General features: G+C 36.1%; 1 protein-coding gene across 1 annotated transcript; it reads left to right on the top strand.

Moving 5' to 3' along the window:
- Window positions 1-708: 708 nt before the first annotated feature.
- Window positions 709-9178, top strand: LOC134661792 (uncharacterized). The gene is made up of 4 exons (XM_063517981.1): window positions 709-881; window positions 2375-2441; window positions 4741-4939; window positions 8797-9178. The coding sequence occupies exons 1-4, from the start codon at window positions 825-827 to the stop codon at window positions 9176-9178; spliced, it is 705 nt and encodes a 234-aa protein (XP_063374051.1). The 5' UTR covers window positions 709-824.
- Window positions 9179-16126: the final 6948 nt, after the last annotated feature.

The following is a 16126-nucleotide window of genomic DNA, read 5'->3' as shown; positions in this document are numbered from 1 at the left end:
CATATGGTGCTAAGTTACCGCTCTAGTGCGTTAACTAGACCTAACTATTAAATACGTGTGTATGTCGAAAATTTAATAGGTCATATGTACTGTAAAACGTTGTACAATACACGTGCGAAAAGGCAACGAGTGGCGATAAATTAAAAGACGTCCGAAGGGAGTAGAAAAAGGGAGTTCCTTCTTTTCGGACTAGATCGATTTTTCGCCCCCGAAAACCCCCATATAGTAAATTTCATCGAAATCGTTAGAGCCGTTTCCGAAATCCCCGAAATGTATATATACTTATATATAAATGAACAAGAATTGCTCGTTTAAAGGTATAAGATAACTTTAAGTTCTTTATTTAAAATCTGTGACATTACTGATTATTGTCACCATAGATATCTCTTCTATACATTGAAATGTAACGTGCTCCATAAGTATGCTCTTGCAAGAAATCTCTATTTTCCAGTATTTTACATCTTTTAACTCTACAGTCCACTCCTCCACCTGATCCATGGCTCCGCCTGTTTATTATTTAAAAATACGTACGTGCCAGAAAATATAACCACAAAAATGTACCTATATACCATCAGCCGCGCCTGTCCGAACTGGAATGATATGTTTGCTTTCGAAAGTCTCGAGCTGTTTGGTATACCTTGTTGATAAAGCGACGTCCGACGCATCCATATTATACCGCCATTGATGGAATGGCAAACACTAACAACATTCCAAATGAAACTATCAACTACCAATGCTCTATTTTAGCTATGCTACTACTTCTTAGTCTCTTTCCATTCAAGGTGTGAACCGAGCACGGAGCCACTTTATTATAATTCTTCATAATGTTTTACAAAGAGTTCGTGTCTTTCGTTTTGTTTTTGCTCCTTCCGATAAGTAAGGTAAGCTTGGGGTCATATGTTTTTGCACAGTTTTTTTTATAATAAACTTGATCAACGTTTCAAGATTACTCTTAAGAGTTAGTGGCTAACCCTGGATGGTGCAAGTGGCCCTAATACATTTTTGAAAATCGTATTGCGATTTAAAAAAGAGCTACAATTTACCGAAAACTCTTCTGTGGTTGAACCTACTGCACCTCAAGTGCGTTGTGCTCTCAGCATACATATTATGTACTTAGGCTCAGGGATCGGAACCGGTTTTTTGCAAAAACATCGAAATAACCATATTTTTCGAATTATTTTATACTCGAAATGTAGGACTCAGTTGTGTGTTTATGTAACGACTTCGTATTATTAGATTGCCCAATTAGAAATGAAGTAATTAGCAAAGAACGAAAAAATACCGTTTCCGTTCCCATACAACAAATACCGGTATCCGATCCCTGCTTAGGCTGAAGCGGTTACAGGAATAGTAATTTATTTGAATAGTATACTCTTGTTTCACTGAGAAAGAGCAATAAATACTAGTTTTAACAATGGGACTTAGCGAAAACTAGATACTTAGGTACGATTTAAAATATTTAAGGTAAATATTTAATAGGTATCTAACTACCCACCTACTAGTTTTAACAAAGGCATTAGTTACTAGTGAAATTAAACTAAAGCCTAAATAGCAAGGTAAAACCGCGGTCAAGTGCGAGTTCCTTTTAACTCGCGCACCGAGGGTTCTGTACAAACAAGTACATATGGTGCTTAAGCACTTTCCGTGCCTAAGCGAACATTTAAAGGGCCATATTATGTACTGTAAAACGTTATATGATACACGTCCGAATAGGTAATTCCCAACTCGTGTCGATTTCAAACACTCCGAACAGAATTTCCTCTTTTTCGCACTTGTATCGTAAATAACTATTTTAGTGCAATCTCGTAGAAATTCCAAGTACCTACAAAAAACACCCGCAAAGCGGGTTAAATTACAAATGAAATTTGATAATTAAAAAAATAGTTATCAATTAAGATGGGGGATATAATATTTATGATGATAGTTTTAATGTTATGTAATAATTTGATAATTTTTCGTTGGTAAACTTCAGAAATAAAGGGGGGAATAATATTTTTTCCCACATTTTCCTTTCTAAATCATTTTTTTTTTTCACTGAAAAAACGGACGGAATGTGACAAACGGACAGAGTCGCACCATATGGGTTCCTTTTGTATCCTTTTGGTACGGAACCCTAAAAAGATGTGATAACAACTTTGTTTAATAACTATTCTATGAAGTCCGACAATTTCATAACAAATCGATGGTCAAATGAAATATTATTATGCTACGCTACGTACTACAAATCAATGATCACTTTTAATGTCATAATGATCAATGGTCACATTATCATAGCCTGTATTCCATGAAGAAGGCGTATTCAACTATTCAACTGTAACATTTTTATTTTTGCAACTTACATTGTGTAAATAAAAACAATATTATTGCATTTCAGGGCGCCATACCGGGCACCTTTTTCTGGAGACCCCGACTGGGCATAGATTTGGCTATCCCTACTACAGGTATAAACACATGAAATCACCTTAAATACACTTTACGCTCTTCACCTCATAGTATGTGCAGAGTAAGGCCTAATACACCTTACCTTTAGCACTGGTGGTACACCGAGAAATTCAGTAAAATGCTGCAAATGATGTTAAAGATTTGAAAATCGGTACGATTGATCTTTATAGGACATTTGAAACAATTTGACCCGAAGCACCAACAAATAAAAAAAAACGAGAGGAGTTATGACGTCATCTTTTTTTTAGGATGGAATTAAAAAAAAAATGTTTAGAAACCTATCGTGTGTGGTATTAAACGAAAGGGCTTTCTGAGCCGATTCCAAAAATATATCACATTACTACATTTTAGTCATTTTTTTTTTAATTATAAAAAAAATAATTTTCATAACATACCAAGTTTGGGCTTCTCGAGATACAATACCGTTCAATATTTTTTTGTTAAATATACCTTAAATTATACCTAATATCCTCATATCTAACCATAATAAAGCAATTATGAAAATATATACATTTAGTATTTTTTTTAACAGTTTTTAGTTATTTAATGCGGAATATATTATTGCATAAAATATATTTTTTTGTAAAAAATTCCATTTGGGGCAACAAGGTAAAAATGTCTTACTAATGCATACAGGCCGTCCTTCTTACGTACTTTAGGGTGGTTCACGTTTGTATGGGAAAAATTAAAACTCTAGCTAGAAGAAGCGGCACCCCCTTATTTGGTTACACTTATTATGCTGATAATGTACAGCAAGTTTTGTAACTTTATCTCAACTACAAGGGGGTGCTCAACCACTTTGAAAATTTTCAACTTTGTATGAAATCCAAAAATAAATAAAATATATTTTTTAGATTTTTATATAGGTAAGTAGTTGTTTTCACATTATTTGTAAATGTGATTTATAAATTATTACTTAAGTAAAAAAAAATATATTTTTTAAGAATTTTTCAGGTGAAATAAAAAAAAAAACAAACTTGAAAAATTATGAAAAATTTAAAAAAAAGTTTAAAAAATTAAAAATATTTTTTTAAGCCTTTATATACTAGTTAGAACCTCTATTTTTACCAAAAAATTTTTTTGCCAAACCAAGGGGATTCTAGGCTTGGAATTTGGTAAAACGATATCTTATAATAAGACAAATAACGCACCTAAGAAAGGTATACACTTCAGCTAGGGGCAGTTTCACTATAGGATTGCGGCTTAGTATGGGGGTTTTCGGGGGCGAAAAATAGAGCTAGGTCTTATCACTGGGAAAACGCGCATTATTGAGTTTTTATATGTTTTCCGAGGAAGGCTCGGTTTCCCAGATATTTGTTAATCAAAACGGCACCTGCAAAAAAAAGGTATGTCAATCATATAAAAAGTCAAAAAAGTGCGTTTTCCCAGAGGTAAGATCGATTTTTCGGCCCCGAAAACCCTCAAATTACCAATTTCATCGAAATCGTTACAGCCGTTTCCGGAGTCATATTTTTATACGGCGGTTAAAATGTTATAAGATTGGTAGTCCAACGCTCAAAAACTCAGTGGAAGTGCGCTCTTCGATAACGCGCTTTTGTTAAACATCTCGTGAGACACATTTTAGACTGGTTCTGTAGCGTTCTACTCGCCGGCACTCAGTAACCGTAGAGGGACCACACAAAAAATGGCAAATTAATAATTTTCGTTTTGTTCATTTTGAATCTCATTGCAATTTCCATAGGAGTTGTAATTCAAAAAGCGGTTAAATAGATTGAACCTTTTTTAGGGTTCCGTACCCAAAGGGTAAAAACGGGACCCTATTACTAAGACTCCGCTGTCCGTCCGTCCGTCTGTCACCAGGCTGTATCTCACGAACCGTAATAGCTAGACAGTTGAAATTTTCACAGATGATGTATTTCTGTTGCCGCTATAACAACAAATACTAAAAACAGAATAAAATAAAGATTTAAGTGGGGCTCCCATACAACAAACGTGATTTTTGACCGAAGTTAAGCAACGTCGGGCGGGGTCAGTACTTGGATGGGTGACCGTTTTTTTGCTTGTTTTGCTCTATTTTTTGTTGATGGTGCGGAACCCTCCGTACGCGACTCTGACTCGCACTTGGCCGATTTTTTTATGAAGGTAAATAGCACGTTACAACGTAGTACGTAAGTAGACAATGAGTTAGCCGTACTTAAGGACCAGCTTGAAAACTAAAGACTACCTAAATCATTCAAGAGTAATAATAGTATAATTACTCAAAGTAGGTACAATAATAAATGTAACCCCGCCAATTTATGAATAACACTCAATAAATCCATTTGCTCCATTCTCTAGAGCCCCCGATAGCAGCTTTTCATCCTAATAAGAAAAATATCCAGGCTGGGATAGTGGTGTTGATAGAGGGTTACGACATCATGACATCCATTCTCGGACTATTGAAGGGCTCAGATTTCGCGAAAGAAGAGACGATGGACCCCACCTCAGGCCTATACTACACTGGCATCTACAGATGGATGTTGAGAACTTTAGAATTGTAAGTATTAATATCACGCCGATGTCACATTCTGTGCTTGAGCGACGCAAGCAGGAGCTTGGTGTCACGGAGATTGTAATTGCGCGCGCTGGATGTGCGGAATATCGCGAAAACCGCATAATTTGGGCTTCTCTCGCATTTTGCGGCAGCCTTCATGTTAGTGACACAGCAAATTCGAAACGAGTGGCGATAAATTATCTATTCGCACGTGTATCGTACAACGTTGTACAGTTCATATGGCACTTTAAACTTTTGACATACGCACTGTAACTGTAACTGATATCTCTACCGAACGTATAGCTCAACCCGTCGTTTGTTACCGAGTTAACATAGGAGTGTAAAGCGCTCAGTGGAGGAGAAAATGTCTGAAAGAGGACTCTGTACTCCGAGGCACCACTAGCGGAAAATTGTTTTTTCACCTCAGCAGCTCGAACACGGGTACTTTGCTACTTAAAAACAGTGAGCAAAATCGCATTTTGCTCACTGAGTGAAACAAAATGAGCAAAATGCGATTTTGCTCACTGTTTTTAAGTAGCAAAGTACCCTTGTTCGAGCTGCTGAGGTGAAAACTTAATTGTCGGTATATCTTAAGAAAACATGAATGAATAGAGGTAAGTGATGAAGAAGGAATACATTTTTCGGGTTCTCTAATATGTTCTCACTGCTGAGGTGAAAAGTTTTGTGAACTACACGAGATCAAAGTTATTTACATCTCGTGCGCTTTTGAGTCCCTTACTACGCTCAAGATTCTAAATTAGATTCACGAGCGTAGCATAGAATCTTTCGCTTGCACGGGACTCAAAATAAGCACTCGAAGAAATATCAAACTTTGATCTCTTGTTGTACAAATAACTATTTTTTTTGCTTTGACCCCATAGTGCGGCGTCTCGTTGAATAGGTCTTTCAAAACTAATAGTAATAAGGATCTCCAAAATAGCTGCTTTGATAGTGCACGACACCTTGCACTTCGTGATTATGCGCTGAAACTTGGTACAGTTGATTCTTAGCTGGTCTTGAGTTGATAGAGACCGGGAGCCGGGAGGGCGAGGGGGGGGGGGGGGAGTTCGACACTGCCGCGCTTCATGTAAAGCAACATTTCTCTAAAGCTATAGGTATTAGGGCATGTGATATATCATTTTCAGATAAATTAAGGATGAGGAATCTATTTTTAGAACAAAAACAATGCACTTTCTAACAAAAAAAAATGAATAAAGTAGAACGGACTAAAAAAGGATTTTTGTTTTTTTTTTAATTACCTTTTTTTTTTCAAAAGTATACCAGAAATCTGAAAACAAAAAATATAGTCGTAAAGATACATTTATCTAGTTTACAAAAATATATATTTTATTATATAAATCTGTTCAAACATGGGAGATAAAAAATAATATTCAGCGTGGGTCAGGGTGATCTCAATGCATGATCGTCCGTGAAGTAGGGTTTAAGTACTGTACGGGTACCATCAGTTTGTCACTGACATAAACGCCGTCGAGAACGTAATTTACTTTCTATACATCTCGCTCGCACTCGCATATTCGTGCAAACGGGATGTATAGAAAGTAAATTACGTTCTCGACGGCGTTTATGTCAGTGACAAACTGATGGTAACCGTACTGTTTTAAACACACGAATGGTGAATATATTATTGTTTTAGGTTTGTTAGCGCCACTTGCATCATCCCACTAACCCGGGGTTAACCGGTTAAACCTGGAGTTACCATGGTTACCAGTACAATTTGACACTGTGTTAATGGTTTAACCGCTTAACCCCGGGTCAGTGGGATGGTGCAAGTGGCGCGTAGTATTTTGAATGAAACAACGCAATGTACATTTATTTTATATATTACAAGATATAAAAATCCAAGCCAAGCGGACCCCAGGCTCCCGTGGATGAGCCGTGGCAAAATGCCGGGACAACGCGAGGTAGATGATGATGAAGATCCACTGCACAGTCATACAGAGGTCTGAACATTTAAGCTGCCTGGTTTTCCAATTGCACCAGCCGCGGCACTGTTTTATGCATTTGAAAAGCAAATTAATGAAAAGAAACTTAATAAATCCAATTTCAATTTGTTTGGGTTAGCGTTCTTCATAACTATTCGAAATTTCATATATATAGCTTCAGTAATTCTCGAGATATTTAGCACTGTGACAGACGGACGGATGGACAGTCACACCATAAGGGTTCCTTTTGTATATTTTTGGTATGGAACCCTAAAAAGGGTGCTAGTTAAATCAGCAATTCCAAACCTTAAAAATATATCTTTTTAGGGTTCCGTAGCCAAATGGCAAAAAACGGAACCCTTATAGATTCGTCATGTCTGTCTGTCTGGCTGTCCGTCTGTCCGTCCGTATGTCACTGCAAGTACGTCCATATAGGCTCCCAGTTGTTGTTAACCTTCGTGCAACCCCGAGTAGACGGACAGGGTAGATTTTGAGCTTATGCCAACTGACCCCAAACATGATGCACCCCTTGATATTATATGGCTTTTAAAAATGCTGATATAATGTAGCTTTGGTCTGTGGGATGTGTTCTATCTGCCGGTCTTTCTTAGTATACTGTTATTTACAGCACTCATTTACTGAAGTACACGATGCTGATCTGAAATAACAATTATGACACACAATCTTCTGGTTTAAGCTTTGAGATCCTATTAAACAAATATAATAGGATCTTACACCAGAAATGTTGCTGCAGAAGCAGGTTTAGAAATTGTCAGGTGCAAATACTGCAAATGCATAAAACAGTGCCGCGGCTGATGCAATTGGAAAACCAGGCAGCTTAAATGTTCAGACCTCTGTATGACTGTGCAGTGGATCTTCATCATCATCTACCTCGCGTTGTCCCGGCATTTTGCCACGGCTCATCCACGGAAGCCTGGGGTCCGCTTGGCTTGGATTTTATATCTTGTAATATATAAAATAAATGTACATTGCGTTGTTTCATTCAAAATACTACGCGCCACTTGCACCATCCCACTGACCCGGGGTTAAGCGGTTAAACCATTAACACAGTGTCAAATTGAACTGGTAACCATGGTAAGTCCAGGTTTAACCGGTTAACCCCGGGTTAGTGGGATGATGCAAGTGGCGCTAACAAATTTAACCTAAAACAATAATATATTCACCATTCGTGTGTTTAAAACAGTACTTAAACCCTACTTCACGGACGATCATGCATTGAGATCACCCTGACCCACGCTGAATATTATTTTTTATCTCCCATGTTTCAACAGATTTCGTAAACTAGATAAGTGTAGCTTTACGACTATATTTTTGTTTTAAGATTTCAGTTATACTTTAAAAAAAAATTGGTAATTATAAAAAAAAACAAAAATACTTTTTTTAGTATTTTCTACTTTATTCATTATTTTTGATAGAAAGTGCACTGGTTTTGTTCTAAAAATAGATTCCTCATCCTTAATTTATCTGAAAATGATATATCACATGCCCTAGTACCTATAGCTTTAGACTTTTAGAGAAACGTGGCTTCAATTGAAGCGCGGCAGCGTCGAACTTCCCCCCCTCCCCCCACTAAATGGGCGTTGGCTCTCGATGTCTGCCGATCTTTATCAACTCAGGACCAGCTAAGAATTAATTGTGCCAAGTTTCAGCGCATAGTCACAAAGTGCAAGGTTCCCATACAACAGCGTGCAGTATCAAAGCAGCTAAAAACCATCTATTGATAAAGTTAATATTGTTAATTTTTTGAAATAAATCGCTCCGTATATAAAATAGGTCACCCTCCTTCTAAATCTACTTTTTCCTAATCAGAACTCTCTACAGCGAAACGCCAATGCCATATTCTTAATAATACGACTACGTCCGATCAAACTAATACAAATTAATTGTTTCCATTAGATTCCCACATTGGTTGAGAGGCAATTTCCACGACGCGCTTGGTGTATGGAATCGCCGTTTTAGACATATGGATGCTGAGGTGCCTGTGTGGATGAGAAAACTATTACCCTGGGTACATAAGGACTCTTGGGACAAAGAAAACACAGACTTGTTCAGATTCAGAAAGTTTAGTGAACGAGCGTTTACTCAATTCTACAGATTTCCATCAAAAGTATTCAATAACTTCCGTTCCTTCTTGTCTCAATCGACAGAAGAATTTGTTTTCTCTTCAGCTTCACGAGAGACAACGACACCTGGACAACAGGAGGGGCAAAAGGAGGGGCAAAAGGAGGAGCAAAAGGAGGGGCAAAAGGAGGATGTAGCAGTGTCGGTTTCCCCATAAGGCACAGTAGGCCCGGACCTAGGGCGGCGAGATATTAGGGGCGGCAAATTCTGAAAAAAATTAGGCCAGGCAACGAAATTCTCAAAAAATGGCATAGAGAGAAATGCTTGAAACACAATTTTTGAATTCGTAACTTTGTTTGAACTAGTTAGGAGGTGAACATATCAAAAGTCCCCGGCAGTAGCCCTTTAGCCGGGGGAAGAGGGGAGTTTGAAGGTCCCATTTTTCGGTTTTTCGCTTATATCTCGGAAACTATGCGTTCTAACGGTGACCATGCCCAAAGAGGATATAACCCAAGGCCCCAACGTTCTCGTTTCTCAGTACAAAATTTATCCGTCAAGCCGTAGCCATTTTGGTGGTGGGCAAGCTGTGTATGTGTGCGTTAAAATGTGTATGTGTGAGTTTATTGCACGTTTTTAGGGATGTAGATTTGTCGATTTTAATCATGTTATATATCGATACTCTCTACACAGCGGAACGGAATAGCGATTAATTGAAGCTTCGATATCTTCACTAAAAATAAACAACCGGAAATGCTAATGGATAATGAATACTTTATAAATTTTATAATATAATAATAAACTCTACCTATTATTGCGAAAAACATATTTTATTTGGTTTTAATGTAACATTTATATATGTGGCGTTCCATGCCTCCTTTAGACAATAATTCAAATAATTATAACGGGGTCATAATTAAGAGTAACTTAAAAAACTTCTGAATTAATGATTACAAGGATAAATTCTATATCTGGTTTAATTTATCGGCCGTATTGGATTTACAGACTGTATATAAAGTAATTACGAGAATAGATATGTTATGTTATGTTATTTACTTATATTTTGTCCGTAACCAGAAATGAGCTTCTCTTAAAATATGCAATACGCAATTTTATATTCTGTTACAATTTTTTTTCAAAATTATTCATTTGGATCAACAATGTGAAAATAAGTTATTTGTTAAGTAATGTAAGAAATCAATACTTCGACCCGCCATTGGAGCATTCCATGGTTCGTACGGGACTAATCGTACGGATTTTTAAAGATAAAATAAAAAATATGTAGGAAACCAAATGTTATCCTACACAACTAGCAACAAATATGAATATAGGAATCAGGGATGTATACTAAACAATTATTTATTGGTCTAAACAGTAACACATTCCTGAGTAAATCCAAAAAATAATAGCGTTTGTACGGGACATACCCAGTCCACCGTGTTTCCAGTTTTATTCAATCTTGCATTAGTTTTAGCATAATTGGAGTATTTGATCGATAAATAAAAATACACTATGATAGACATATACATACATGTTAAATGACACGAAAAAGATGTGATGAAATATTTATTTAATAACAACAAAAAAATTAAAACTTAACTGTTTGTACGGGACAAAAATGTTTGTACGGGACTTAGTACGAAATTTAGTTTTTGAAAACAAAGTTATATCTGGGCATTTCTCAGGAGGGCCATTTTTACGTGTCCGGGGCAAAAAGTTATTGAATTTACTGTTTAATAAATCTGAATTAATTCAGGCATGATCTTCAGCATATATTCTGTCTGGAACACTATCAAACTAATTATTTGTTATTTATATAATACATGAAAAAAATTTCCAAATGCGAAAAATGATGTTCGGTGGGCGTGTCCCGCGCCCAGATTTTTTGAAACAAAAAATTATTACTCAAGATGGGGAATTATATCGAAGTTATTATCGGTATTCACGCATAAGGTATTAGTTAACTGATCATATTCTATAAATCAAAATAATGTGTTAGCTCAACACATTGAATAAAACCAAATTTACAAACGGGCTACTGACTGATTTCGGTGTAATTTACAAACCATGTCGGTACACTTACAAAGTTGTAGACCAGGAACTCAGTGGCTCAAACAAAGTATGCTTTAGTTGTGCCTTAACCGTTGAATAAAGTAGAGGTGCAGTCACAGTATACTAAGGTAGTTTTTTAAATGTTTCTCTGTCATTCGGTGGGTTTGGTTCTATGTTTTTTTGAGATCGGTGGTGCAATTTTCTCCCACAGTTTTAGTGTCTTTATCGTTACGCAAGTGATTAAGAAATCCTCGAAAGTACGTAAACCCATCATTATTACATCTCCTCTGTATCATTCATACTATTTCTGTAATTGCTAAAAAGCGATTAATTTTGACATCACTGGTGTTGATTTCCTTGGTTTCAGTGGATTTTTTGACCACCGATATCAAGAAAGTGATCACCGAATTCAAATCCTGCTTTGTAAACTAGTTTGTTGTACTTTATTTTCCAACTTATCACACCTAAAAAGTACAAGATATGTTTTATAAACGTAAAACTATGTACTTAAATTAAATCATAGTATAGGTAAACAAAATCACTAGTTTACAATGAGTAGTTTTTTTTTTCCCAAGACGTATGTTGAAAATCGTAGACCCAATGTCTCTCTATCCGCTGTTGTCTTAATTTCTCTTCAAACCAATGGAGTATATTATGTGAATTTGTCCTCTGTATCACTTGTGGCCCTCCTACACCACGATACCTTGAACTTGAGCCAATTTAAATAAATGTAGTTAATTAGATCCCACTTCGTTTAAAATAACTTGTGTAGTTACATACTATGCAAGGTGCACCCACAAAACAAGGGATTAAAAATAAAGTCGCCTTCGAATGTCGAGATCGCTTCAAAGGCACTGAACGTAGGTAGGTACTGATCAATATTTCTAAAGCATAGCCATGAACACAAATTCAACATAGCCAATGTTTTAACAATCCTCAATGTCTGATGTATTTATGTCTAAATATCGGAGTTACAATTTAGCTCAAGTGTTTGACGGTGCAGGAGATCATAATGAATAGGTGATTAGATCTTTAAGCATTAGTCAACAACTTTAAATAGTTTTAAATTGAGGGAATACACGCTTTAAAACTCTGTCATTCAAAAATACTACATATTTTTAAGTCTAGCAAAATACTTGTTTTCCGTATTGTTTACATTGTTTTATAAGTGCATTAAAAAATTTTGAGCACCACTCAAAAGTATCTTGTTTATCGGGTGTAGTGTAGGTAACATAAGTTTCTTTTTGATGAGTGTGCCGTTGGATTGTGTGAAACAAACATTTTCTTTTTCATGGCACTTAAGTATGTGCGAATTTGTGGTCGACATGTCTAAAACTCGTTTCGGGACCATACGTACTTCGCCCTATTGTATGAGGATAGTCAATTAGTGTGGGATATCTTCTAGAGATGTTGTTTCATAAGCCGCAACTTGGTTATTTTAAAATCTCGAGTAAACAAAGGTACTATCTATTAAATTTATGTAAGCTATGCGATATCATTAGCCTCGCTACATTTTTTTTTATACCACATAGGTGGCAAACAAGCATACGGGCCGCCTGATGGTAAGCAGTCACCGTAGCCTATGGACGCCTGCAACTCCAGAGGTGTTACATGCGCGTTGCCGACCTTTTTTTAAAAACCTGTACACTCCTTTTTTGAAGAACCCCATACATCACTTATCATCAAATAATAATGATAAATATGAATAGATTATAATATAATTTAGATATAATATTGAAGTGTGATTTCTGTGTAAGCGTTTTTGAATTCGGTGAGGCAAATTGATTTCAGTGCCTGCACATGATTTCGGTGTTTTTTAAATCTCAAATATCAAAAAAACTATAAGGTTCTAATGGAGGCCTCCACTACCAATATTTTTTATATTAAGGCTAGATTTTAGGAAATGAAGTCGTGTATCAAATAACGTCATCTCTGAGAATCGCCCATCTACTTTAAACTAAAAAAACTTAATATTGTCTACCCAAAGCGTGTATTTTACATTCTATTTCACTGTCATTGACAAATATATCATGAAATATCGATATTCCTGGTATAGCTTTTACAGCTTCCCAAGGATGAAATTTCTGAATATTATCAGCGATTTCGGCAGCAGATATGTAGGAAATTGTTGTAGCCGGTACTAAGTTGGATGCTAATGCAGAAAATTCTTCTTCAATATTACCAACAATAGGTAGAGTGGTAGCAACAATAACGGGACTTGTTATTAAATGTGAAAATGTTCTGTTAGCTAGTTTTTTAACAAAATAATATTCAAAAGAGATAACTTTAGTGTCTTAAGAATACTTCTGCATTAATTAAATATTTATTGGACTATTTTTTTTTCACTTAAAATGACCATTTTCTGTTTTTGAAATTCGAATCGAACACGGTACTTTGCTGCCATACGTGGGGGCCTGGGGTCCGCTTGGCAACTAATCCCAAGAATTGGCGTAGGCACTAGTTTTTACGAAAGCGACTGCCATCTGACCTTCCAACCCAGAGGGTAAACTAGGCCGTATTGGGATTACTCCGGTTTCCTTCACCGAAAAGCGACTGGTAAATATCAAATGACATTTCGTACATAAGTTCCGAAAAACTCATTGGTATAGGTAGTTCCACGAAAGTTGAGGTGGCCTCAACTCTCGTGGAACTACCTATACGAGCCGGGGTTTGAACCCGCGACCTCCGGATTGCAAGTCGCACGCTCTTACCGCTAGGCCACCAGCGCTTCGAATGACAATGCAATATTATTATATTAATGCAATATTAATATATTATGGTACCACAATATTGCATTCAGCGATAAAAGCTTGTACCAAAAATGATTTTGTCGCCAAAAACTTATTTTACTAGTAGTTCGCCCCGAACTGAGAACTCGCGGTTCGAAGAATGATAGATCGATAGAATTATTTATTGCACCGGCAATGGATCGAAAACCGCATGCAATTTGCTGCAATACTCTGTAGAGTCTGCATGTGCGGAAAGAGAAGAATCGTGGAATATACTTATTGGGTCCCATACATTCCACGACTCTTTTCTTTCCGCACAGACTCTATCTGTGGTAAGCCGTATTCTCTTTTGACAAATGTCAAATACTATATTATGTTTATTTTATCTCGCTAATTATTTTAAAATGGCAAATTCAAAAACAATATTATAAATGTGTCAGCCGAGCACTTTCATTTGATACCAAACTCGACCATACTTTCTTGCAAACAAGAGGACCAAAATAGCAAGACCCCTCACAAATAGTTTTTTGGCTTTCTAGGCTCTTCTAGCTCCATAACCCCTGCCTGCTCATAATTTAATGACTAAAATATAATGCCCTTAACTACACGTTTGCCTAATTTCATTTAAATTAGAACAAATTTAGTAACGTTATTGTGTATCAAACTATCCTCTGATAGTTCAGCTTAAAAACATCGAAATGCCGGGACGTGCCCCTAGCCAGCCGCGTGTTCCAAGTTGAATGTAAGAACTTCACTTCGCTTCGCTCGCTCGTTCGATTAACCGCACAACTGTGCTATGTAAACTTTTGACGTCGCTCTTGAACGACGCTAAATAGCTACAAAAGCGATTATTTTGAAATGTTAAGAATAAAGAGACGTACGAGAACTAGGCTTCATTGTGAAAATGTAACTGAAGCCTATTGTAACTCTGTTGTTGACTGAGCCCACAATGAAAATTGTAACACGAAAAATTCTTAGGTCGAAATTGGAATAACACTCGACGTACAATTTCCAAAATGCCAGCAATCCTTATACACACGTAACGACCAAATGGCATATATGTACCTCAAAAAAATGTAAAGAATTATATTTTCACAAATAATATGCCTCTTTTTGTTATATAATCACTATGTGGTATTTCCTAAGAACATTCAGAGTTGTTTGCGTTGTTTTGACGAAGTAATTATGACTCTTATGAGTAATTATGATACCTACGTATCTATGTTAAAACACAGTGTATATTGTATTAGTGGTTAATGGTTGAACGATAAAAATTAGGCCACGTTATTATTCATGATAAAGTTTTAATATAGGTAACAATGATTCATATTAATTTAATATTATTATTTATCTTATTATACCGACGATATACCCCGGACATCATATGTTGTCACTGGGCATCGACGGAAGCACAATGTTGATAAGCATTCTTGACGTCTTTTCATTTCGAGGACTGCATTTATTATGACAACATACATCGCAAATTCTTACTTTTTTCTCTCTTTTGATAATGCTTTCCATTGCCATCAGTTGCATCAGTGTCGTCGGACAATTTTGATTGAATACTCGTAGTATCTTTGTTTGTCGTCAGTCACTAGTGGTCAGTGCAGATCGTAATTACCTTGTAGGTAATCACTTCAAAATGTTAGATTTTGCTTCGTTTATCACTACACTGTTATTGCTACCAATATGCGAGGTAAAGTTTTTACATGTTTAAATACATTGGTACAGTCAGCATCAAGAGTGGATAGACCGAGGCGCAACTATATCTGCCTCAGTACCTATAATTGTTCAATTGAAGGGATGTTTACAAAAACAACATAACTAACATTTTTGGCAGATTTCAGTTATTGGTATCATAGTGTTCATCTTAGAAGAAGCGTGGCCCTTCCGGCCACGTCACCAATCTTCTCCCAACAAAAGCAGTCGCTGGTCACAATGTCGACCAAACTGGATACTAATAAAAAAAAATGATCTATTAATTTGTTTAATCGCAATAACTTTTGAAATGGCAGGATTAAATAGAAAAAGAAAACGCAAAGAAAAAAAGGAAAATATTATAAAAATTAAAAAAGCCAGAGGCGAAGAACATATAAATCACAGAAAAAAAATAATTCCAGCTCGTCAAATTGGCCCAAATTGCAGGTTGGTAAAAATATACACTTTTTTTAATCTAAACAGATTTACATAGATTTTTTATTCTATTAGGTATGTAAAACTTTGTTCTTTTTAGGTGCAAGACTTATAAATGTTATGAAAATATAAAAGAAGAGCTTAGAGAAGATATATTAAAAAAATTTAATGATATCGGCAACAAAAATGAACAAGATACATATTTGATGTCCCTCATTTCGTCGTACCAACCAAAACGCAGTACGACCAAAACA

Source organism: Cydia amplana, chromosome Z (assembly GCF_948474715.1).
Source record: "Cydia amplana chromosome Z, ilCydAmpl1.1, whole genome shotgun sequence".
In the NCBI taxonomy this organism is placed as follows: domain Eukaryota; kingdom Metazoa; phylum Arthropoda; class Insecta; order Lepidoptera; family Tortricidae; genus Cydia; species Cydia amplana.
This window is presented reverse-complemented; position numbering and strand designations above follow the sequence as displayed.

Bases quoted from the DNA above. Each gene is read 5' to 3' on its own strand.
- LOC134661792 (XM_063517981.1), top strand. From the start codon at position 825: ATGTTTTACAAAGAGTTCGTGTCTTTCGTTTTGTTTTTGCTCCTTCCG. The intron at 882-2,374 runs GTAAGCTTGGGG...ATTGCATTTCAG, and splicing joins TGCTCCTTCCGATAAGTAAG to GGCGCCATACCGGGCACCTT. The intron at 2,442-4,740 runs GTATAAACACAT...TCCATTCTCTAG, and splicing joins TTTGGCTATCCCTACTACAG to AGCCCCCGATAGCAGCTTTT.